The sequence below is a fragment of the Lygodium microphyllum genome, chromosome 25, assembly GCF_053477565.2.
Source record: "Lygodium microphyllum isolate KBCC chromosome 25, Lygodium_microphyllum_v1.1.10, whole genome shotgun sequence".
In the NCBI taxonomy this organism is placed as follows: domain Eukaryota; kingdom Viridiplantae; phylum Streptophyta; class Polypodiopsida; order Schizaeales; family Lygodiaceae; genus Lygodium; species Lygodium microphyllum.
In genome coordinates, this window is record NC_141159.1 from 110,918,142 (window position 1) to 110,945,095 (window position 26,954).

General features: G+C 39.2%; 1 protein-coding gene across 1 annotated transcript; it reads left to right on the top strand.

The window, feature by feature from the left end:
* Positions 1–6,056: 6,056 nt before the first annotated feature.
* LOC148014621 (uncharacterized) lies at positions 6,057–12,329 on the top strand. The gene is made up of 3 exons (XM_087667318.1): positions 6,057–6,731; positions 6,933–10,932; positions 11,079–12,329. The coding sequence occupies exons 1-3, from the start codon at positions 6,074–6,076 to the stop codon at positions 12,028–12,030; spliced, it is 5,610 nt and encodes a 1,869-aa protein (XP_087523444.1). The 5' UTR covers positions 6,057–6,073; the 3' UTR covers positions 12,031–12,329.
* Positions 12,330–26,954: the final 14,625 nt, after the last annotated feature.

Here is a 26,954-nt window from a genome sequence, read left to right on the forward strand (position 1 = left end):
AATCCCCTTCACGATAGAGGAGAATCACCCCGGCATGCTACCTCGCGGAAAAAAGAGAGGGAGAGAGAGATTTATAAGCCAAAAGTATAGCCCCCAAATGAAGGGAGACACGCACCAACCGTAATTCCATATCCAACAATGGAGCCACCGGCCGGTGGCATTTTTGCGAATACAAATACGATGGGTATGGATAATTTATATCCAAATATCCAGGTATTAATTGCCATCCCCACTATTCACTAAGACATAGATTATATCACCTTGGCATACGCATGAGTTCATTTTAAATAAGTAACCCAAAATTATTTTCAATAGTTAATGAACTTGTAGGGGATTTTAGGAAATTTTTTCCATAACCGTAGATGATAGTGCGTAGATTTACTCATATGATGCATTGAGGCTTGCACAAACCCTTGTATCCAAATACAATCATTGCATCCCAGTGCTATGCAAGAAATTCATATGTAGCATAAAGAGCATATAAGGCTACTCAAGGGTTAATATGCACATAGATGGTGCATGCATGAGAAGGATTATATGATACATACATCGACAATACACAAATTAAACTTGCATTAAAATCTTGCTAATATCCCAAACTATTAGTTTATTGGGATCTCGAAGTTGTGCATAGCTAGAACAAACAACAATAATTAGAATTAAAACTATGATGCCTTGAGATCCATCGATAGAGACTATGTTTATCAATCTTATTCAGGGTTGGGCTAGATGCAACAACAACTCTAGAGCAAGCAAAGAACTCAAGGGTTAAGAAACATTGAGTCAAAGGAAAGACCGATGCTTTTGTACACGCTAGGAAGAAGGTTTAGTTATCAATCAAAGTAAGGGATTATTAGAACTCATGTCTTGAGCAATGTTGAAACTTTGACATATGTCCTAGCTGAATGGAGGAAGTGTAAAGTAAACTATGCATGGACACACTTAGATCCCAAGGGGGGAGAGCGAATATGTGATGCAAAGGGAGTCGTTTTTTATGTCCAAGTTTTGCCTAGAATCCTTGTTACATAATCCTCTGATGCACTTTTTATTACGTACGTGCTTTTGGTGCATCTCAAACCCTTACATTCCTTGTACATGTGTGCAAAAATTGCAATTGGTATGAACCAATTTAGATGTACATTCTTTGAGCTGGTGCTTGGCTTCATAAAATTCAATATGTTTGCTGAAATTTTTGTGCTACACATGTGCAAAATGTCACTACTACACAATGGCCATTCTATGCTATTGAGATTCAATATGTGCATAAACTCAAGGGTTCCATATTCTCGACCCCCCTTGGGTAATATGTACTTGGAGTCATACAAAAAAACAAGGTCCTATGTGCGCTACTTAGTTGTATGCCCCTTAAAGAGCAATCTACCAATTTTGAGGTGATACCACTTAAAAGAACCTATGAAACTCTCAACATTTTTCCACTCACAGCAATCTGAAGGGTATACTTCTGTAAATACAAGACAATTAGTTACATAGATATCATGAAATTCTCATTCTCAATGAATTGCAAATACTTATTGTTTGCAATGTTTCGTTGAAAGGGCACAGTGGGTGCAATATGTATTTGTTTTTGCATGAATACATGTTGTAAAAATGCTTATGTTACAAGGTGAGAATCAACATTGTTTGGGAGCTAAAATTTTACCCTTCCAGTGCTTTGATACATTTGCAATTGTAGATGCTTTCACCCTAAAAGCTCCCTTCATACTTTGACACATATGTACCCAAGACGAGCAATGATACATATCTGTGATCCAATTCCATTATTCATCTTTTCTGTTACGTACTTCTATCGAGAGAATGCTTGTTCTTCTCTCAAGCATTATAACCTACGCATTAGATGTAAATAGGTATGTATTAACTCCTAAATAATAAGCATTTTAAGTTTGTTGAGTAATCACCAATATGCCATACAAATCAACATGGCATTAAGAGATGTTTACACTTTTGTAAACAGACACAAACATCAATATCGAAATGCATGTGGATATGTACATCGACACAAAGTATAGATTCAATTTTAAGGCATCACTTTAATCATATCATTTATATGAAATATAATGAAAATAATAGCATAAGAATACTCAAAGAATTTTGCCAAAATAAATATTATTATAATGAATGGGAGTGTGATTTGACTCAATACATTGTATGAAATGTAGGTATTATAGAGTAATTGTTACAAGGATAGCGGTCACATGGCATGAAATCTTGATAGGCACATTGGATTGACACCTGAGATATTCTAAGACTCAACACATTGTGCATTATATGAATGATATAATACAAGAGTTTCATGGATCATTGCCAATTGGCATGGAGATCCCGAATGGACACATAGGACCAATAAAGTAGAGGATTTTTTAACCATCAACTTCCAGCAAATCCATATCATCCAACACAAAGGAAGCACTCACCACATCAAAATAGTCGATCGAGAATTATGTGCTTCACCTAAACCTTGTACAATACCTACATGTACCCAAAAACACATGCATGAATTCCTTTTAACAATAAGTATCTAGATAACTATATGAATAGAAGCAATACAAAATAGGGGCACTTTACCTATAAGCTTATCTATTGAAGATAAGATTGAATCATTGGTGATCAAAACCCATTGCAAATGATGGACATAAGAAAACATCAATCCCATCAAACATAAAAGTCACTAATTAAATGAATAAATTTTAGCACCACAAAATATGGAAAATTTACCCGTAAATTGAGTTACAGAATCTCTGCTCTACCTTGTGTTAAGTGCTGCAACAACAATTGATCCTTAAGTCGGAACTAGCATCAAACCCTATTGTAAAGATAGTAGAAAAGTGATAATGCAGAGGAAGAAAGAGAGTGTGTGTGAGGATGCGAGAGAGAGGAAGAAATGAGCACCTATCTAATCTTGCCCAAATTGATCTCTTCAAAAGACAATAGCAAGAGTTAGTATTTACATGAGGGTATATTGAAAAAACAGTAGAAAAGAGGAAACAGAGAAAGAGAAAGAGAGAGGGAGAGAGAGATGAGCACTTATGCAATGCCACCCAAAATGATCTCTACAATAAAACAAGGGTTAGAACTAACATCCTGTTGTATTGAAAATATATCAGAAAAAAACACCAAATAGAGAGAGAGATTAATACATTTGCCTCTTGCTCCAAATAAACTCTACAAGAAAACAATAGTTAGAACCAACATCAAATTCTATTGAAAGCACAACATAAAAGAGAAACAACATATAGAGAGGGAGGGAAGAAAGGAGAGAGAGAGAGAGAGAGAGAGAGATGAGCACATCTATCTCCTACCCAAAACAAACTCTACAATAAAACAACAATAACAGTAAGAAATGACATAAAACCATATTGAAAAAATAGCAAATAAGAGAAAATACAAAGAGAGATGGGCACCCGTGTTTTGCCCAAAATCTGAAGTTGCATGGAGAAGAAAGTGCAGAGGTAAGCAGAATGCTCAAAACCCTAATTACTCTCAGCGGGGAGCTTCAATGGAGATGAAAATTCACAAGTATGGAGAAGAGAGGGAAAGTGGTATGTTGCTCAACTTTTGGGTCAAATTGATTTCATGAAGGGAAAAAACTAATATTGAAAATTCTCCAAAAAAGGGGGAAAATACGAGGTGGGAGAAACTCAAATTTTGTGTACTATTCATTCTCCCTTTTTTTAAATTCCCCACTATCCCTTTTTTTAATAAAAAACCCAAGATTTGGAGAGAGAAGTTTCACCCTCCATGGATGTCAACATCTAGCCTTCCTAATGGACAATCCAGAAGGCCCACATTTTAAAGTATATTATTTTTAAGGGCTCATTTGTGAGCTCATTTTTTTTCTAATGATTCTATATATGTACCATATGACCCTAGATGATTTTATCTAAATTTTTAGAAAAATAGAATCTAAGTGGAGATGGTTAGTAAGGTAGGATTTGGCCTAGTACATATGTACGCTTAGTTATGGAGGCTTCAAACTCGAGCGACCAGTGAAGGGGCATACATCTTATGTGTATGGGTCTTGTGCATCCAAAAAACTATTTCGGTAGTTTTTCCATCGAAACAAGTTTAAAATTTTTGCATCTCTCTAATGATATATATTCTTTACTCACATTGTATATAATATACTTAGATTTTTAGATAGGTTTAAAATTGATCCAAATAAATGGAAGGGCTTCTCTTGTTGGTGAGTTTCTAGACTAGTTAGCCATTGAAAAGAAAATTTGGCCATATAGCTATGAAGGAAAGTTTCCACATGCATGATGTTTGGCCTCATTAGGACCGTTTGTGTCTTGGCCACCTTAGTTCCATCTTCAAGGTAACTTAACCACCTTCTCACATTTTTGTTTTATCCTCACATTTGTATTTTATATCACTCATTCACTATTTTAACATATGGGTATTGTGTTATCATCATCTTCAATCCTAAAGGATTCACCTAGAATTCAAGGAAGAAATCCCTCTAGCGAGGATGGCTTGGCATCAATAAGTTTCACGATTTACATGAAGAGGCATTTAGACTAGGGTATTTTACTTCTTAGGTTTTATGTATCTAGCTAGGCTTACACTAATAAAGGCCAATGTTGTATTTAGTAGGCATCTTTTTTATTAGGTCAATGGTTCTTACCATTTCAAGGAGAACATGGCTTCTTTAACCACATTCTAGAGGATGTGTGCTCTAGTTGCCATCTTTTTTATTAGTTCAATGGTTCTTACCATTTCAAGGAGAACATGGCTTCTTTAACAACATTCTAGAGGATGTGTGCTCTAGTAGCTCCATCCATTGTGCTCTACTCCAACCATGCACAAAAATGGGTATCCTAGCTCACCTTGGTGGAGGGTGTATTCTCTCCTTCATGCACCTTTTGATTACATGATTAATACATCCATTTGGGCTATAACTTAGCAATCAAATTGATTGTTTCAAAGTTATTTTTTCTACTATGGTTTAGGGTTTCTATTATTTTTTACACTTCTTGCATAGTAGCTTAGCAATAGGAACTTGATCCTACATGCCATGGGTTGCCAAAAGCTTGCAAGAGGTCCATGGGAAAAACTTTGACTAGATCTTCATTGAAAGATTGTTTGTTTTTACATATGCTCATAAAGAAGTCAAGATATTTACTCATCTCATCACCAAAACTATACCAGAACCTCTAGAAGAACTTTTCTAGGCATCCATTTGGATCAACGGATTTCACATGCTTTTTGATAGGAAGCAAGATAGTTCATCTTCAATGAAGAGCCTATCCAACAAGAGTGCTCCAAATTGTCCAAGAAACCTTTAGTTTTCTTAAGCAAGGCATGCGAATGCTCTTGCTTTATCATTCTTTAATTTATTCCCTTCCTTACCCTCTATCATGACAAGAACATCTAATTTAGCACCCTACCAAGAACTTCTACTATTGCTAACATCTCCCCTTCCAACTAGCCACAAAGAGTGAAATCCATGCTAGGCACTTAGGAGCAAACAAGTTTCATTAGGAGTGAAGTTTGCCGATCAGCACGGAAGAACATAGACAAGATATACTTTGTATCCAACGAGGCCTCCCTAAATGCATTCCATTTTCCAACAAAACAAAATTGATGAAGGGAGCCAGCACGTCGTAACAAACTATTCAACAACCTCTTTCATTACTAGGCACCCAACATGACCACAATGTCCTTACTCGTGCACAATTTTTTGGTACAAAAGGTTTTGAAAATATTTTGGGATGTTCAAAATCCTCACATGCCAATACAAGTCATGACTAGGCTAGTGTTATGATAGCTTCATTCCAACTCCAAGCTACGATAGCTTGACACGTGGATGAATTAGCTTGTCAAAGGGTACACATTGTGCTAAAGCATACATTGGAGTACGTATGCCCCTTTGTTGACCTGCGTACCCCCCAGAAATCCACGAGGAACTTGGGCGGTCAAAATGAGTGGCCCTGCCCGCAGGATGGATTCGAATCTGTCAGCTGAAGTCCGGCAGTTGACAGTTGCCCACCGAACAGGTTCTCTCTCTCTCTCTCTCTCTCTCTCTCTGGGGCTCACAGCGTACCTGTGAGAAGCGATGGCCATGGGCATGGATCAGGCCATACTTCCTCTCAACTTCTACTGCCGGAACGCGCGCCTGTATTTGAAGAAGGCCAACTTCTCCAAGCGCTCCCAGATGTTCCACGAGGAGCTCTCTCACCTGCGCAAGTTCGAGAACCTGATGGGCAGCACCATCCCCTCCCACCCCCTTTTCGAGGAGAAAAAGACAGACAAGCTCATGGTGGAGCTCCAACTGTGCCTCGCGGATGCCCGGAAGCGCATTCAAGAGCTCGAGAGTGAGCCTTCCTCCAGCAGATCCCAGCCCCTCTCAAGCTCCAGAGCATCCCCCAAGAGCGAGAAGAGCACGCCCCGGTCGAAGAGCTCCATCCGGTCACCACGCTTGGTCCAATCCGACACAGGTGCCCCCCTTGCAAAACCCCCCAAAAAGGCCAAGACCATGCCCAAGTCATCTGACTCTCCCACAAAACAGCACAGTTGGGGCGTCTGGACTGCTAACCCTAACCCTTACTTGAGTTCTAACCCTGCCGAGTCACCAGCCTCTGCACTGCGGCCCCGCAGCTTGTCCCCCAAGAAGCACAATTCCCCTGGTGCTGTGAAAGGCAAGAGAAACATGCAGATGGAGAACAAAAGTAGCACAGATGCTGCGTCTCCACCATTAAGGTCCAGTTCACCAGGTTAAACTCATAACCCCATTATGCAGGAACACTTTTGTAATGTTCTGGAAAATTTACAATGTTCGCAATGGTAGAAAGCAATCATGGAAACGTGTTCAACAAAATGTGATGCCACTCTAATTCAATATAAATCAGAGGATGCTTGGTTTGTGTTAACTCTTGCGGTTCTGACTGCACTCATTGCCTCACTGCGCTCAGCAGATCAAAGAGCAGAGGCTATTCTTGGCGGATGTGCCCTTCTGGCTACTCTTCAAAATGTTGATAACTGCATCGATGAGGCTGCTTGTCAATCAGAAGACTCTGGCTCTGCCTTTGTGGTGAATGGCTCTCCTCCAACATCCAGAAGAGGGAACATAAAGGAGCCATCCAAACAGTCAGTAGAATGGCTCCCTTCCCTCTCAAAAGGACAACACAACAAAGAAAGAGAACATTTTGCAGGCCCAGAAGATGATTTGAAGTCATCAGAAAAGGCCACGATAGGAGGTAGAAAATTCAGATTTGCTTCTGACTTTTTTCAGAAAAGGTTGCAAGAGAGGATGAACCGCATACAGAGCCATTACCAAGAGGCAGAAGAAGATGGTTATCTGAGCTCACCAGTAAAAGCTAGAGGCATGTCCTTGGATAAAAGGGAGCAAGCCCTGCAAGAACAGATGAGCTCTGGTGAAAGCCTTTCAGATAATGGGGATCTCTCCTCCACATTGGACAAGGTCCAAAAACATTTGATTCCTGGTATGGGTTCCTCTGCTATTGCAGAAAGATTACAGAATCTATCAATGGAAGACAGCCAGCCCACAAATGACAATAACATGGTTTCTGAAGCAGATGAACTATGGGCCAGCAAAAAGTTTATGCCTGCCCTTGAAGAAAAGCTCACTGGTGACATGCTTGGTTTTCGCATGCCACCTAGGAAGGTCTCGGACGGTTCAAGCAGAGAGAAACATAGAAAGAGAGGTATTCTAGGGGTGATGGATGATGTCATAAGGCATGCTGTAGATTCTGATTCTGGAATCTCAAATGGTGCTTCCCCACGTCCTTTGAGTCACCATAAAGACAGCATGGTGGATAATTCAACCGAATCATTTCAAGGCTTGCAGACAGATGCTGGAAAGAGCACTAGAATAGCTCAACAGCAGTCTTCTCTCCAAGGTTTACAGGTGGAAGCTCTTGAGGAAAAGATCACCAGTTTGCAAAGCTTAATGGGAGACTTAAAAGGTTCTATAGAAGGGTTCACTTCTAGAGTGGAGGAAGAAGGGGAGAGGTGGCAAGGCACAATGCAGGGGCTTGAGAAGCAGTTGCAGGTGTTGAGGGATGATACAGAGGTTGAGCTGATTGGAATCAAAGGCAGCATACGAGACGAAGTGCAGATGAAGCTGGATGAACTTACACGAGGGCTTCATAAAGCCGAGAAATTGTTGGCTGAAACCGAGTCTAAGAAGGACAGCACCAAGCAGAAAATGGAGGCCAGGCTCGAGGATTGTACGACAAAAATAGATTCTATCAAAAGGCAAGTTGACTCCCTATTTTCTGATGTCAAGACATCTGTGGTGAGAGAGGTAAAAGAGAAGATTTCCAAATCTGTCCAGGATATGAGTGAGGGTGTCAGGTCTGATATGGAGGAGCTAGAGCTTGGAATTTCCAAGGATCTAGAGAATCTCAGAAGGGAGCTGGAAACAAAACTTGAAGCTATCCATGCTGAATCTGGCAAGGCCAAGAGAACTGAAAGGCAGCAGATTGAGGCCCTTATAGATGAAAAGGTAGCCAAAAAACTCTCTCCTAGGAAGGAGACAAATGTTGTGGGTTTGGTCCAGACTGTTGCAGATATCAAGACTGAACTTCGTGTCGAAGCAGAGAGATTGAGAAAAGCTGAAAGGCAGCAGGTCGAAGCTTTGATTGATGAAAAGATTGAGAAGAGGCTTTCTCAGCCTATGGAGATTGTCTCGGGAGGAAAAGAGAAGGTGATTGCAGATATGAAAAGCGAGCTTAGGCTTCTGTGGGCTGAGGTTGATCTGCTCTCAAAAGGGCGAGTAGAGATCAAAGACAATGTGGAACAGCTGACACAGATAGCAGAAAGGGCCAAGGAAACTATCAGCAAAGAGCAGGCGATGCTAAGGTCAGAGAATGGGAGCTTGAGAAAGCAGCTCCAATATTTCAAAAATGAAAACATGCAGACTAGAATGGACACTCAGGATTTCAAGAAAGACATTGAGCTTGAGATGGAAGACTTGAGATCTACGATGGGGAGATTGAAAAATGAGGGAGAAGATATGAGGGACAATATTGACCGCCTGAGGAAGGTGGGAGATGATCTGACAAGTGACAACAAAAGCTTGAGGAAACTTGTTGATAGAATGAAGGAAGAGGAAGCAGTTATCAAGGAAGAGACAAAAGCTTTGAAGAAAGTTCAAGAGGATATGGAGATGATAAGAGGTAATGTAGATGTCAGAGAAGGCCGAGAGAGGATACTTCTGATGGAAAAGATAGAGAATCTATCCCAGCTTTATCTTGGAGGACTTGAAGAGATCAGAGAAGAGCTTTCACACATGAAACTTGCTTATGAAGGAAGAATGCAAGAGCTTGAGAGACAGTGGACAGACCTCCAAAGACAGCAGGAAAGTAATGCTGCTTCAGAAGACTCTTTAACAGAGCTAGTTTGGGATGGATTAGAGACAAGGGTTTCACACCTTGAAAGCAACCTGGAGAACAAGCCAAAGGTGGACTTTGAGGAAGAGCGCTTCAAGATTGAAAGCACTCTGGCCATCATCGAGAAGGACAGGGAGCAGGCTGCACTCGCTTTAGCCCAAGTGTTATCCGCTTCTCAAAAGGCGGATGAGCTTGTATCTGAGATGCTGGGAACATTCAAGTCAGAAGTGGCAAACATCAAAAGACAAAACTTGAAGATTCAGGAGAGTTTAGCCTCAGACAAGGATGCTGCTGCAGCTGCAGCATCTGCTGTGATACGAATGCGTGATGATGTTGGGAAAGAAAAAGATCTGACTATTGCAGTGCTGTCAGATGCAAAAGTGAGGAGCATGGAGGCCCAGGAGGGCCTGGAAAAGGAGAGATCAGGTCTGAGAAACTCAATACTCATGACTGAAAACGAGCGAGAAACTGCAGCGTTGGCCGCTTCAGAAGCTGCAGCGGCAGCAACAAGAGCTCAAGAGGCATTGCGAGACATTCTCAAGGCTCAAAGACAAAGTCTGTCCATGTCAGATGATGTTGCCCAAGCTGTAGGGCAAGTGCACATGAAGTATACCAATGAACTTGAGGACCATATCAAAGAGATGCGGAAGTCGATTTTAGATGAGGTCAGCAGAGCAAGATCAGCTGCAGAAGGGATTGAGGAAGAGAGAAGGAGGTTTTCAATTAACATTTTAGAAGCACCATCCATTCAGGACAAAATGGTGTCACATGATGAGTTTCATGAGCAGGTCAATAAGACAGAAACTGTAATGAAAGAGTTGCAGAGAACAGTCACAGAGATGAGTACATCTTTGAGTCTGCTGTTGGAGAATGCCAAGAGGAGCCAAGCCCAATCTGATGAGCAGAATCACATCATGGAGAATGAGATTAGCAGCCTTAGAAGGAAGATCGAGGAAGCATTTTCAAGGCTCGACGTGGTTGCGAATGATGCTTCCAAAGCAGCGAATGAAGTTCAGTTGCTATTTGATAGAGAGCAGCAGGAACACGAGCAAAATGAGATCATGCAGCATGATCTGAAGGAGCTTGATAAAAGAGCGAAAGATTCTGCAGCAGAGCAATCCAGCATTGTTGAAAAGGTGAGGAAAGTAGAAAATGCACAAATGAATTTGGTCCAATCAGTGGAAGAAGTTCAAACCAGCACTGTGAATTTGGAGAAGTCGGGTGCTGCTTGGCTTCAGAAGTATGATGCAGCTGCTAGACTTCTTCAAGACATGGAGAAGAGGGTTTCAGCATTAGAGGAGGAATTGGGTAAAGATAATGCTGCTGACCAAAGGACAGATAGCAAGGACGGAGAACTAGAGAAAGAAAAGATGTCGAAGCTGTACAAAGAATTGTCAGGGTTCATAATAAGGCTTAGAGCTCAGGATGTGGGCTTAGATTATAAACTCGCGGACAGTGAAGAGAGCAAAAAAGACACACTACCAGAATCAGTTAATGCAAGATTTATGGACCTGGAAAGTCGAATCGAACATATGGATTCAGAAGCTTCCTCAAACTTGAGGTAAGTACCTAAGCGTGATGACTGAGTGATCTTGCTCAACTCATTAGTACATATCTGGTCAGGAATGTTTTAGAAGCTCCTTTGAGATCCTTGAAACGTCGATTATATTGAGTGTGTTGCTAAGAAATATGTCTCTTTTGTGACAGAAATCTTGACTTGAAATTGGAGGAGTTCGGTGTAGGCTTGCACTCAGCTCTTGAAGGGGCTTCCATGGCAGAAACTAAATGCAGTGCTTTGGGAGCAGAGCTTGTAAGAGTGTTCCGCATTTTAGCAGAGTCCAGAAAAGAAAGCCCAACAAGGACAATGATGGCTGATGCAGCTGATGAATATACTGAACAGCAACAACGCGGGCAAACCAGGTCACACCATCACCAGCATCAAGCCCACCACAGATCAGATGGGGCAAAAACCAAGGGTTCCAGTTCTCATGCTGCATGCTTCAACTGTAAGAAAGGATCACCAAAAGGTCACAGCGATGTCGAAGGGCCAAAGGGAAACTTGGAACCTAGACATCAGGTTATGTACCATAATATGTATCCTGCTGGTCTAGAAGACTATTATTTTCAAGGCCATACTAGATCAGGCCACCACCAGTATGAGGTCAATGGCATTGATGATAGAAGTCCAAGGTTGGACATAAGTTTCAAGGACAGTCCATCTTTTGGAAAGCTGCCCCCTGAATTATATGTTGCTTCAAAACAAGAGAGCCTACATGATCTTCATCTAAGGCATTACCATGGAAGGGATGTATCACCTGTAGAGAAGCCAAGCAGGAAACCCGGATGCCGTGGGGATACACGCCCAAAAGACGAGTTGTTCGAGAGAGGTCGTGAATTAAAACAGGCAGTCCCAAAGAGCACCTCTGAGATCAAGTTATATGAAGCAAAGCTGCCAACAACCCATGAGAAGCTTGTTGATGATAGGCAACTCGAACATGGCAAGAAGGACAGCACCCACCTTGGCTCTGGGAAGAACTGTCAGTCAACTGATATAAGGCTCGATGCTGGCAAGATACAGGTCAAATTGACCCACCGATCTGCCGTCACGTCTGGTTCTCGGGTAACAAAGAGGGGGGATGCAATTGCTGTTCAGTCTTGAGTAGGACATGCGTTTGTTTGCAGCCAGCCATTTGGATGCTTTTGAATTGGTCAGTAAGCATCACATATCATGATGAGCTATCTGCTAATACAGCTCTAGTCCCTCGATGTAACTTGTAGGGCCCACTTGTGTACAGAGAAATTGTATGTAGCCATTAACCGCAGAAAAGCCTGGTATGCTTTATCTACCTTCTCCTTGACAAGGAATTGAACATGCAATTTTGAGACCCACTTTCATGCTGCAACAAGCAGAAGTGTTGGTAGTTGTGATAAGCTAAGAGGAGCACCTAAGTCATAATTCAAAGCCACTATGAAGCCACAGAGAAAATAGTTCAACCCCGATGTGCTTATAATTCAAGATTGAGAGCAAAATAATAAAACTCAAGCACGAATATGGTGAACCCTTGGGTTCATGAATTGAATCCGAGACCCTTGCGCGCGCTTAGCAATGGTGTTACCAACACACCAGGCTTTCATTCAACATTTGATTATGCCTTAATTTTAATTTGAAACAATATTGTATGTAAGCGCCCCCCACAACCAGCTCCCGACAGCCCCCAACCGCCATGCTGGACAAAAGACAAAACGGAGCGCAAGTTATTTATCCTCATCGCAATGACACCTCCTCTACATGAGCCCTCTCCATGAGCCCATCATTGATGCAAGTCCGGGGAGTCTCAATGCTAGCACATAGCTGCCTGCAAGAGCTCGAACCACAAGCTTCACATTGATATGCTTGTTGCAAACTTTGTTGACATTGATGTCCATCCTAGGGTGTGCACTAGACCTGTGCCTTGAAAGCCTTGACAATTTGGGGGAAGATGATAGCGATATTGATGACGAATCCTTTGTTCTTCAAGTAATGTTGCCATTGTGGTTGTTGTGGTGCAGTTGATGCCACCCACTTCAAATTGGACCTCCCGCCACTTGAGAGTGGTGTGGACTCGTGTACAACATATATGGCTACTACAACATGATTGCTCAAGGGATTGTGGATGCCGGCATGCATTTTCTTTACATTAACATTGAGTGGCCTGGTTCATGACAGCAAGGTGTTGCAAAACTGTACATTGTTATGCCATGGTCAATCTAAATATTGATTGAAGCTCCATTTGGATTCGTGGATTTGCAAATTGGAGAGTACATACAGGTGAGGCGTAAAGAGAGAAGATATGCAGAGATGCAAGAGGGAGAGAAGAGACATACCATATACACTCCCAAAGACTACATCATATTGATCACAATCTACATATATATAGGTGAGACCTAGTCTAGATAGGGTGAGCTATATATAGCTCCAACACTCCCACTCAAACAAAGGTCTCTAGCTACAGATGAAAAACCCTTGGGGAGCACAAGGGAAAAACTGGAGCTTCTATATACAAATATATAAACATGATCAAGAAGGATTATTGTGTGCATGTAACATGAATTTGTGCATGTGAAGTAAAACTAAGTATGTATATACATAGATGACTAAGAGATTTGAGGTGTATGTGCATATGTGAAGTGTATGGTGCCTACAAGGAGTGTATACAATGCCACTACAATGTCATAGAAGATTAATTCCCAAAGATCAAAGTTGAGACAACTCCATGTTCCGAGCGCAGCAAAGTGAAACGTGCTTTGTTGATTCCTTTTGGTGAATATATCTGCAATCATCTGATCACTTGGACAATGTTCAATCATGATCGTGCCTTTCTCTACTTCATATTGAACATAATGATAATGCACTGCAATATGTTTAGACTTGTTATGTTGAGAACATAGTCTTTAGCAAACTAATAGCACTTTGGTTATCACATCGAAGTGGTGTGTTGGAGAGAGGAGGATGGCAATATTTGATAGAACTTGTCTAAGCCATACTAACTCTTGAGCCGCTAAAGATACAACTACATATTCAACCTATATAGTGGAAGCAACAACACAACATTGTTTCTTGCTAGTCCAAGAAACAAGACAACCTTTAAAAACAATTTCCACTTGTAAAACGCATAGATAAGTGAGAGCTTGCCCAATCTGCATCTGTATAACCCAAAAGTTGAAGTGAATGTAGAGAATCAAAGTTTTATTGGCGTCAATAACCGACCCAAAATATTTAGTGCCTTTCAAATACTTCAAATCTCATTTAGCTACAGTCAAATGTTTCAGGCATGGAAAACTAAGATGTTGTCCAAAAAGAATGTTAGGTCAAAAATTTAAGCCAACAAATTGACAACATCCAACAAGATTAGCATAAGGTTTATGTAATGCTAATTGTCCATCATTCTACAACAAGTGAGAGTTTTTGGTAGAGCTCATAAGATAAGGAGTACTAGTAGGATGTGCAGAACCCAAACCAAACTTTCGAATAATATCTTTAATGAACTTTGTTTGACGCATTAATAAAACACCCTTTTCTTGATAGCATTGAATTTGAATACCAAGATATGAGTGTATGTCTCCAAGATCGACCATGTCAAACGCAAAAGATAAAACCTTCTTTACTTGTTGAAGGAAGTTGAGATTATTAGAAACAAGTATGGTATCATTCACATATAGAGCAAGAATAACAAAACTATCATTGCAGCACTGGACATATAAGTTAGAATCTGAAGAACAAGAGATAAAACTTTGTTTTATAAGGAAGATATCAATCTTTTGATACCAAGCTTGTGAAGATTTCTTGAGACCATAGAGTGCTCGATGAAGTCTACAAGCAAGATTTTCCTTATGTTTGACTACAAAACCCTCTGGTTGCTCCATGTATATTTCTTCCTTTAAATCACCATTAAGAAAAACAATTCTCACATCCATTTGGTGAACCTCCAAATCAAACTCAAGAGTAAAACCTAACAAGACCCAAATATTAGTAATACAAACAACAAGGGAGAAAGTTTCATGATAATCAACTCCTCCAATTTGTGAGAAACCTTTGGCAACTAGCATTGCTTTGAATTTGTCAAATGTTCCATCTGCTTTTGTTTTAGTCTTATAAACCCACTTGCATTTAATAACAGTACATCCAAGTGGTAACTCAGTTAGAACCCATGTACCTTTAGAGAGAAGAGATTCATACTCAGCTTCTATGACCTCCTGCCATTATTCCTTTTGTGGGGATGACATGGCATCACTATAAGATGCAGGGTCTTCACAAATATTGAGAGCATTCTCAAGAATATCAGCATCATAAACATGACAAGTACCATGCTAATTTCCAATTAGAAGATCAACATAAAGATCAATGCCAAGGTCATCATGAGCAATAATAGGTGCAGGTTGTGAATCTTGATTTGAAGAGTCAATAGTATCCCGTGAAGCAGGTTCATCTGATGCCAGGAGGCATATTCCACGGTGGATTCCGTGAGGTTTTACGGTGGATTCCGTAAACTTAGATGACCGGGGCTCATACGCAAAGAGGATTCTTTGTGCGAGAAGTTGATGGGGACGCCTGTCCTTTTCGGGCGTTTCATTAATTTAGTGTGTACATGGGTGATTCCATAGCGGGTGATTCCGCAAAATGCATATTAAATTAATAAACGTTTATGAGTTTAGAGTACGCACTCGTAATAAATTAAGGTTAGGATTTATTTCTAACCAGTTGATTTATTTATGTAGCTGAAGACTGCTAGGTATTCACTTTTGTCGGTTTAATTGTGTTATTTTACTAACGATTGTGAATGCTTCAGTTGATGTGTAGAGATAGCAGCAGTGGCGGAGGAAAGCATTGGAGTCTAGCGGGTTTTCGACTCTTGGACTAGATTTTGATAGGCGCCACGCCTATATTTTGTTATGTCTATAGAGACATCGATTATTTATTATTATTTTGTATGCGCTTATGCGCCTGGATATGTTATTTCTATTTGGACATTGAGATTGGGCGTGCCAGACACTATGGGCACTGTCCATTAGCTTTATTTTACTATTTTTGGTAGAAAGCAAACTCAAAAGCTAAAAGCTTGTCATATTTTTGTAATTGGGCTATTATTGAGCATGAAGATTGGAAATATACATTAAATACATGCTTTGTGAAGCGGTCACACAAGGCATGGGGGAGATTGAACCCAATTTGTCTCTTGCCTCTTGTCATGCTTGCTTTTACATGGGTTTTTGTGCTAAAAAGTAGAGTACTTTGTTCTTGGGGACCTTCCAGGATTCATCACGTGAGCTATCTGCGATCGATCTGCGCACCAGTGGTATCAGAGCGGAGCAGAGATCAAGAGCTTCCAATCGCTACCAATCTCGGGCAAAGGCGGAGCTCCAGGAACAAACGGCCTCTACAGTCAATCTCGTCGCGAACCGTCGATACAGGCAGACTTCTGGCGATCAAGAACCCCTGTTTCCACTGTCAGATCGCGAAGGACCAAGCTCTGCAGGCGGAGGACCACTCAAACACCTCCTTCATCAAGTCGTGGAGTTACAGAGATAAGCTCCATTATTTTTATCATTATTTCTTTCAATTAAGCTTAAGACAAAGCTTAAGAAGCTTAAAAGCTTCTAAAAATCCTCATCGTGCTATCAGAAGACGTCCCGAAAATCACGCACGGCCAAAAAAAACGCCCCCCCCCCCCACGAAAAAAAAAACGGCGGCCTCTTCCACCATTAAGCTCTCTTAATCTTAAGTCAAAGCTTAAGTCACTCAATTTTTACCAAGTCACACAGGGTAGAGAAGTCTGTAAACTCCGGGTCCTGCGCACCAGAAGTCAAGTTCCGTAAGTCACTTGGAATCAAGTACTGCAAGTTCTGCAAGTCGGCCTAAGTCCAGCAAGTCAACAACTCTGCAAGTCTGCTAAGTCTGCAACTCTGCAAGTCAGACTAAATCAGAACTGACTAGTGCTTAAAACTCATAGAAGACTTGTTCGTATGCAAAAACTCTGAACTGGAAAGTTGTTCGCAGCAAGCTGTTCTACCTATCTACAAGTTCGTTGAAGTACTTTCAGCAAACGGAGACAGAAATATTGCAGAATTTCTGAAAATTGAAGAAGAAAATACCCAAAAATACATAGCCTTGTAACCCCAAATTTGAGCTACCCTCATCCCGCTAACTGATTTTGAGTGAGAAAGGTTTGTTGAGTTTTACAGGATGACTACCCCACATATGGATGATCCTATGGCTGAAGACGAACTACCCGAGCCTACCATGGAACAAAAGCTGGATCTTATCATGTTGCAATTGGAAGAAGAGCGAAGAGCTAGGCAAGCCTTGCAAGCGCAATTGACAAAGCTACAAGGAGCATCCACTGATAAAGAAGAACCTCAAGCTGAAGATTTGATTCGCCGTACCATCGACGCCACTCTTGAAGCACAAACCATTCGCAAGGAATCCAAGATAAGTAAACAAAGTTTCAAGTTTCGCACTTTCAATGGCATAAGAGAAGGAAAGACTGTTTTATCATTCATTAGCCAGTTTGATGACTATTTCCATGAGGAAACTTATCCCGAGAAAGATAAAATCAAGTGTGTTACTAATCATCTGATAGACAGAGCATCACTTTGGTGGACTGTAGTCCGCAAGAGCATAGAATGTCCTGCTACATGGGAAGATTTTAAGAAGAAGTTCATGCAAAATTTCCTTCCACCGCAATTTCATGAGAAGGCTATCAAGCAATGGGATTTACTTCAACAGCGCGATCGTGAGCCTATTCCACAGTATACAAAGCGTTTTTGGAATGCACTCCTACAGTTACGCATGCTTGAAGACGTACCAGAGACGACACATAAGCGGAAGTATATGTCTGGACTTCTTAGACATTACTACGCTGAAGTGAACATGTTCAAGCCTGCTATCCTTGAAGACGCCATCTCCTTAGCTCATGACACTGAAGATAAGTTACGTGGAAGAGATCGACGACCACAACAATTCCAAGCAAACGGTAATTATGGATCTAAACAATTCAATTCCAATTTCAGAAGGTTTAATCCAGGTCGTTTCTCATCACCATCTTTCCGCAAGAATTGGCCTAAACCACCTGCATTACCATCCACTGTCAATCCAAATCCTAAGCCTATTCCACAAGCAAATCCAAATATACCCAGACTTCCAGCCATTGCAAATAATGTGACCAAAGCCAAGCCCATCGTATGCTACAAGTGTCACCAGCCAGGGCATCTCGTAGCAAATTGTCATTCGAAGAAGCCATCAGTACATATCAACTACCTTGGAGCTATGGACGAAGAAGAGCATGAGGATATGCCGGATTTCACTGAAGAAGAAGATGATCCTACTACTACTTCCGACACTTTACCAGGTATGCCTACTTCACATTCATTGTTGACTATGAAATGTATGGTGCATGGAAAAGAAAGAACTATATTGCATGATGACGGTAGTACCCATGACTTTATTTCGGCAAAATTGGTGAAGGAATTGAAACTGCATACTGTACCTACGCACTATCGCATAAAAGCTGTATTTTTAGGCACTAGGTACAATGGCACACAAGAAGTTCAAGATTTAGAAATTCAAATTGGTCCATATATTGAAAGAAGAAACTTCTTAGTTGTCCCATTATAGTCTAGCGACATTATTCTAGGAATGCCATGGAGACACCAACATAATCCCAATATAGATTATTCCACACACACAATGAATATTAATTTTCAAGGAAAATCTATTACATTATTTGGTATGCATGCATCTCATATGTTTCCACTGCTTTCGCATACTCAAGCAAAACGTGCACTACGCAAGAATACTAAATCATATCTCATTTGGGTAAATGAATTGCACGCAAAGGAAAATCATATGCACCCTAGGCATAAGGAATTTCTCGCATATTTTAAGGATTGTTTTGCAGAAGACCTACCACTAGGTTTACCTCCATCACGTCCAGAAGACCATAAGATTGACCTAATACCTGGCACACAACCACCTTGCAAAGCCCCATATAGGCACAATCAAATAGAGCAAAAAGAAATCTAGAGTCAAGTTGAAGAATTACTAAATAGAGGCTTAATTCGACCTAGCAATTCTCCATTCGGTGCACCTGTGCTCTTAGTCAAGAAAAAGAATAATATTTATCGTATGTGTATTGACTACCGAGCATTAAACAAGATCACTGTAAAGAATAGGTATCCTATACCTAGAGTTGATGACCTTATGGACAAACTGCAAGGATCTTCTATATTTAGTAAAATTAACCTTAAGTCTGGATATCATCAGGTGAGGCTAGATAGATCCGACATATTTAAGACTGCATTCAGAACACAGTTTGGCCATTATGAATTCTTAGTCATGCCATTTGGATTAACTAATGCACCTGCCACTTTCAGTAGAATGATGAACCGTATTTTTCTAAAATATCAATATTGTGTGATTGTTTTCTTTGATGATATTTTAGTATTCAGTCAAAGTGAAAAAGAGCATTATGAGCATTTATCATTAGTTTTTCAATTACTGAAAGAAAATCAATTGTTTGTAAATCCTGACAAGAGTGAATTCTTTAAGACAGAAATAGAATATCTAGGTCATATTGTATCAAAAGAAGGAATAAAAGTTGATCCTAAGAAAATTGATGCAATATTGCATTGGCCTATTCCTAAAAATGTACATGAATTACGCTCATTCCTTGGTCTTGCTAGTTTCTATAGGAAGTTTGTACGTAATTTCTCATTACTTGCTTTACCATTGACCAAACTTCTTAAGAAAGGAATTGTTTACCAATGGACTGAAAATCAGCAGAAATCCTTTGACTTACTCAAACGTGCATTAACCAATGCCCCTGTTCTACAATTGCCTGACTTTAACAGACCATTCTTTTTAGTTGTGACCGATGCTAGCGGATCAGGAATAAGAGCCGTGCTAATGCAAGACAACCATCCAATAGCATATTCTAGTTCTAAGCTGAAACCCTCTGAGCTTAAATATTCCACTTATGACAAGGAACTCTTAGCAGTTGTCCAAGCATTAAAACAATGGAAGCATTATTTAATGGGTTCAGAATTCATGATAAAGACCGACCAGCAAAGCATTAGACATCTACTTAGCCAACCCCAAATTTCTGACCGTCATATCAAATGGGCTTCATTCATTCAAAGTTTCCATCCTATCATTCAATACCAACCTGGAAAAGAAAATGTAGTTGCTGATGCATTGAGTAGAAGACCTGCAATTCATAATATTTCTATCATATATTTTGATTCATTGACTGCTATGAAAGACACATATCACCAGGATATTACTTTTCATTCTGATTGGCAAAAATTAGTTTAAAATAATTTCATTCCTGTTGATTCATTGTCATATAATAAAGGATTCATGTTCTTTGAAAAGAGACTGTGTATTACTATTCCATTCCGATCTTTTGTTTTGAATGAAATTCATTGTCCCCCATATCAAGGTCATAGAGGTATCATTTCTACATTACGCATGTTAACTGAAGATTTTTATTGGCCGCATATGGATGCAGATGTATCTAATTTTGTTTCTGAATGTTTGATTTGTCAAAGAATAAAGAGACATCATGGTAAACAGTATGGACTATTAATGCCTTTATCTATTCCATCTAAACCTTGGGAACATATATCTATGGATTTCATTACTGGTTTACCAAATACTAAATCTAACCATGACATGATTTGGACAATTGTAGATAGATTTAGTAAGCAAGCATATTTCATTGCATGTAAGAAAACTTTAACAGCATCACAAGCAGCACAGTTATTTTTGAAAACTGTTTTTACTAACCATGGATTGCCAAAAGTGATTATTTCAGATAGAGATTCTAGATTTTGTAATAATTTTTGGATTACACTGTTTGCAAATCTAGGCACAAAGATTGATTTCTCATCTGCATTTCATCCAGAAACAAATGGACAAACAGAAGCCACAAATAGCACCATTTTAGATCTTTTACGTGCATACACTATCTCTAAACCTCAGACATGGGATACTCATTTACATTTATTACAGTTTGCATATAACAATACACCGCACACATCTACAAAGAAAGCACCTTTTGAAGTTATTTATGGATATAGATTATCTACACCTATTGCATCTTTGTCTAATAGAATACAAAGTGCCGATGATATTGCTGTTATGCATAACACTATTTTTTATGAGGTCAAGGATATGATTGCTAAAGCCCAACAATCATATACCAAACAAGCCAACAAGAAAAGACAAGTCATGAATTTCAAAGTTGATGATTATGTTTGGCTTAGAATAGAAAAGCGTAGACTGCAAAGTGTAGATAGACATCCAGTTGTCAAATTAGCTCCTAGATTCTACGGACCATTTAGAATCATTCATAAGATTAATGACAATGCATTCAAGTTAGAACTGCCATCTCATTGGAAAATTCATAATACATTTCATATTAGTTTATTGAGACCATTTAGAGGCCAATTACCTATCCACCCTGTCTATGAAAACCCACCTTTACTAGAAGAAGAGACTGAAATACTTGAACCAGAAGCCATTATAGACACTGACTACATGACCACTAGAACTGGCCGAAGGTATCCTAGATATCTAGTGAAATTTAAGAACCATCCTGTAGAGGAAGCACAATGGATGCACGCTAGAGACCTAAATGCTTTCCCCACTCTGTTAGCTCCACATTGAGCTAATAGCAATTGAGGTCAATTGCTATCCCACCCCGGGGGTATGATGCCAGGAGGCATATTCCACGGTGGATTCCGTGAGGTTTTATGGTGGATTCCGTAAACTTAGATGACTGGGGCTCATACGCAAAGAGGATTCTTTGTGCGAGAAGTTGATGGGGACGCCTGTCCTTTTCGGGCGTTTCATTAATTTAGTGTGTACATGGGTGATTCCATAGCGTGTGATTCCGCAAAATGCATATTAAATTAATAAACGTTTATGAGTTTAGAGTGCGCACTCGTAATAAATTAAGGTTAGGATTTATTTCTAACCAGTTGATTTATTTATGTAGCTGAAGACTGCTAGGTATTCACTTTTGTCGGTTTAATTGTGTTATTTTACTAACGATTGTGAATGCTTCAGTTGATGTGTAGAGATAGCAGCAGTGGCGGAGGAAAGCATTGGAGTCTAGCGGGTTTTCGACTCTTGGACTAGATTTTGATAGGCGCCACGCCTATATTTTGTTATGTCTATAGAGACATCGATTATTTATTATTATTTTGTATGCGCTTATGCGCCTGGATATGTTATTTCTATTTGGACATTGAGATTGGGAGTGCCAGACACTATGGGCACCGTCCATTAGCTTTATTTTACTATTTTTGGTAGAAAGCAAACTCAAAAGCTAAAAGCTTGTCATATTTTTGTAATTGGGCTATTATTGAGCATGAAGATTGGAAATATACATTAAATACATGCTTTGTGAAGCGCTCACACAAGGCATGGGGGAGATTGAACCCAATTTGTCTCTTGCCTCTTGTCGTGCTTGCTTTTACATGGGTTTTTGTGCTAAAAAGTAGAGTACTTTGTTCTTGGGGACCTTCCGGGATTCATCACGTGAGCTATCTGCGACCGATCTGCGCACCATCATCATCATATGGAAAAGTAAAAGAAGTGAGTAATGACTTTGTATCATCAACATCCTCTAGTGACCATGTCTGCCCAGCATCCTCCTGAGACCATGTGCTGCCTATAAGTTGCTCATTGAAAATAACATCATGGCTTATGATTACCTTCTTGGAAGATGGATCATAAAACTTGTATCCCTTAGAAAAAGTTGAATATCCAATGAAAATAACTTTCAAACTAGGAGGATCAAGTTTTCTATTAGTCTCTTTGGATATATGAATATTAGCAATACATCCAAAAGTTTCAAAATATGAAACAAAAGGAGTTTCACATGTCCAAGTAGTAATCGATATTTTACCAGAACGAGCAGTTGTAGAAAGATGATTTTGCACAAACATTGCTTCAGCCCAGAAACATCAAGATAAGCTAGAATGAATGAGCATACATTGCATGGCATTGAGAATATTAGGAGAAACATGGAGTCTTTTTTTTTCCCCTTAAGGAGTGAATAAACAAATAAAGGCCTAACCAATGAGAGAGCTGGGATTCCAAATTCATGTAACATGAATCTTCTAGCCATATCTTGGCCCAAATCTTCTCTCAACAATAAATTAAGGGAAAATGTGGGAAATACAATGTTGACACTTCCTGGAACTCGAAATTCCATTTTCTATTTTTTTTATGTTTGAATTTCCATTTCTCCTCTTTTCAATTTCCCCCTCTTCCTTAAGAGGAACTCAAATTTATCATATCTCTTTCCTTGCTTCTTCTTTCCTAACGAAATCTTGCAGTCTCATTATTTCTTGCCCTATCTGTAACCCTGTGAAATTTCATTTTCTCTACACAAACACAAAGTGAGTTTCACATGTTTTATGAGAGTAGAGCTTGTTCTATAAAAGCCCTAAGATTTTCTTCACAAAACTTTATAGCTATAGTGTTCTCTTCCATGGATATTCATGGTAAAGGTTTATCTCATTTGGACAAAACCTGTGCAAGTTATGTGCATTCTCTAGCATGAAAGTTCTTTTGTTTTGGTACTCTAGGAGCCTCTTACAGTCAAGAGCAATGATCTTTTGAACACTCAACTTCTTCTTCAATATCTTACGGTTTCTTTGTAAATAAAGTTACAGGTATGTTGTCTTGTTTTTTTGCTACTCCATAGTTAAATTTTATTTCGTTTGGACAAAATGTATGCAAGCTATATGCATACTGATCTTTTCTTTGTTTTTTACTCCAAGAGTCTTCGAGGGTGGAGAACAATGATTTTTTTAAAACTCAACTTCTTCAACATCTTTGGGCTTCTTTGCAAAGAGAGCCATAGGTATATTGTCACTTTTTTCTGTTGCTCCATGGTTAAGTTTCAACTCATCTGGACAAAGCCTATGTAAGTTATATGTATGCTTTGACCTGAGATTTCTTTTGTTTTTGTACTCTAGGAATTTGTCAGTGAAGGAACAATGGTCTTGTTATAAGTCAACTTCTTGTTCAACATCTCTGGGCTTCTTTATGAAAAGAATTACAGGTACAATATTTTTAAAAAATTTGCACCATTTGAATTTCATTTCATTTGGAGAGAACATTTACAAATTATACACATGCTGATAGGTAACTTTTCTATTTGGTTATTATACATGTCTTCACGTAGGAAAAACATCAGTAACATACAGATAGTGGAGGTTTTCAATAGGAAAGATAGTGGTGGTAATTGGATTTGTGATAAGTACCATAAGTTGGATTGGATTTTGATGCACCCAAGTACTCAAGGGAGTTTCAAGATCAAACATAAGGATGTTGCAAACCCTAGCAAACTTTGGAAAGGTAGATATTTAGATTTCAGAAAAGTGTTTAATGGAACAAGTATAGTAACAGAAGTGTTGATCCAACATGTTTATACATACAAACAAATCTCTGTACACAACAAGAACTATAAATAAACAAAACAGTAAGTTTTTAAATTTTATCATCATTTATTCTTTTGCATCAGAGTTGTTTTGAAAAATCTTTGCAATGTTCTAATTCAATGTTTTTTTGCTGATAGAGCTATATCCATCAACTTGGCATGAATGGCAAAATGTGGAATGTTTGAGCGGCAAGATACATATTTGGCATGAAGACATAGACTCTTTGATCTATGATAATAATTCTATAAGTCAACTTGCAACTCAAAATATCTTTTTTTACAATTTATTGTATGTAGTAGAAGGCCAGAGATTGCAACATGTCCCATTGTTGCCACTATCTAGTGGTGGTGAATGGTTGATTGGTAGCTTGGAGTTGTCATGACTATGTAAGTCCAATATAAAATCTGACATCAATAGTGTTATGAAACCCACCACAAGCTCCAAATATATGCATCTTAGTTGATTTATTCTATTCTCATTGTTTGCACATTTGTTTGGTTCATGTGATATTCTGAAGAAAATAAAGATTACTTATCAATGCAAGTGTCTATCCAAGGAATGGATGAGTCAGCTATTGGGTGAGTCTTGGCAAGTCAAAAGAACACGTTTTGACGAGACGTTCAGTGCAAGATCAACCAATCTGATCTCACATTCAGGTAAATCTTTTTTACTACTTTGAATGTCTTGATTTAATTGACATAGGTCTTGCTTAAATAAATTGTTGTGTTAGTGGCATTTACTTACCATTAGTTTTGTTTTTATTGTAGGTATTTCATCGCTAAACAAACTCTGTGCATTCAGTTTTGATATAGAAGATTGTGACTTTTGCAAGGGGAGTGGATCAGCTTGGATCAAGATACCTAAGATGAGACACATACAGCTCTCATAGATGTGGTTATCTTGTGGAATGGTCATAATTATTTTGTGGTCAGCACTACCCGCAGAGAGCCATTGGCCCATTTCTTTTTTGAGATAAGAAATCCAATTAACGTCCAATGAGCCCCTCTGCAGCTTCCATTTCAAGTTAGATAATAGAAAAGTCGGGATTCGTAGTGAGCAATACATGACATGTAAACAATGTGCTTCTCTAAATATCCTTGAGAGAGTGGAATCTTTGTAAAAATTTTTAATATAAAATGAATATAATTTTTTTTAAAACTGAGTACTTTCAATTTAGATAATCTTAGTTCATTGTGATCCAAGTGTGCAATAATACATACTGTAATTAGTCAATCATGTTGGTTAAAAGCATAAATAAGTTGCAGGCTAGAGTTGTATAATCTATGCAATATTGTCTTCTCATAATGATATATTGTAGCTCATATCTTCTACTCGTTTCTTAAATTAAAATATTAAACTGGATCCAAGGGATCTAGAAGGTCTTTTAGATTTATTTTCTTTAAAAATCTCTATATTTTCTCTAGTTGAACTTGAATATACTCAGCAATCCAAGTATATTCGAGGATATAATAATGTAGAATGAAGCATTTGTTTGTATGAGTAATTTTAACGGTGACTTTAAAGTATTGAAATAAAGAAACTAAGGTAAGAATTTTAATTTGAAACTGTAGGGTTAAAAAAGAACCTTTATTTAAAAACCTAGATACATAAAAGCTATAACTCCAAACTCATTTTCACTTTCATTCTCTACTTCCCTACACTTATGCTCTCCTTCCTTCTGTCTTTGTGTGCCATGGCTACCACTCTCGCCTTCGCTGCATGGATTAGCTCCACACGCTGTGCACACATAAGAGACCACATATACCCTAGATTTTGCATGACCTTGAGTCTAGAGAGCTCGCTTTCCACTGTAGACCCTAGCTCTAGTATAGTGGCATCGTTTTGTGATATGGCAAACTCTCTCACCTACTTAGTGCAAGGAGGGCTTGGTTAGTCCAATGGATCGGGTTGTTGTAAGTGTGATCCATTTGGAAACTGCCTCCTGCTATTCTTAATCAATATGCCCTTCATAATATCGTACACTAGCTTCTGGAATGGAGCCTTTGGTATTAGGAGGTGCGTGGTCTTCTGGTAATGGCATATCTCACGAAGAGCCAATGTGTCTGACCTTCATCAACGCTTGCAATGCTGGCGTGGTAGTGGTGGTGGCAATGGTGGTGGAGCTGAGAGAGTTGGCATGTGCACGAGATTTCTAGGGGGTGTCTTCAGGCCGATTACTTGGTGCATGCTATGTCTTCTAGGAGAGAAAACTCAAAACTCAAAAGTAAAATGTGTAAAATGAGGTGAAACTTTAAACTTAAAGCAAAACTTTTCAAAAACCCTTAAACTTGAATTAATGTATCCAAGCTTTGGAAAAATATGACCAGTGATCCGATTGACGTGAAATTTTACATGTGGGCTCCTCTACAACACATCAACTACCCAAAAAAAAAGGCCTCATCAGAAGTTCTAGATTCAGGGCCCAGACGCCTCTGCCTCTTTATAGGTGTCTCAAAGGCTTCTGATGGGGCCAATTTTTAAATATCCATGAGTTTTTATGATGCCCAACATGAGGGTGAAGTTTCACCAAATTTTGATTTATAAAATTGACGGTTCAATCATTTTTTGAAAATGCATTAACTAGATTAT

Coding starts and splice junctions, on each gene's coding strand:
- LOC148014621 (XM_087667318.1), top strand. CDS start 6,074: ATGGCCATGGGCATGGATCAGGCCATACTTCCTCTCAACTTCTACTGC. Junction 6,732..6,932: donor ATTAAGGTCCAGTTCACCAG/GTTAAACTCATA, acceptor TGCGCTCAGCAG/ATCAAAGAGCAGAGGCTATT. Junction 10,933..11,078: donor GAAGCTTCCTCAAACTTGAG/GTAAGTACCTAA, acceptor CTTTTGTGACAG/AAATCTTGACTTGAAATTGG.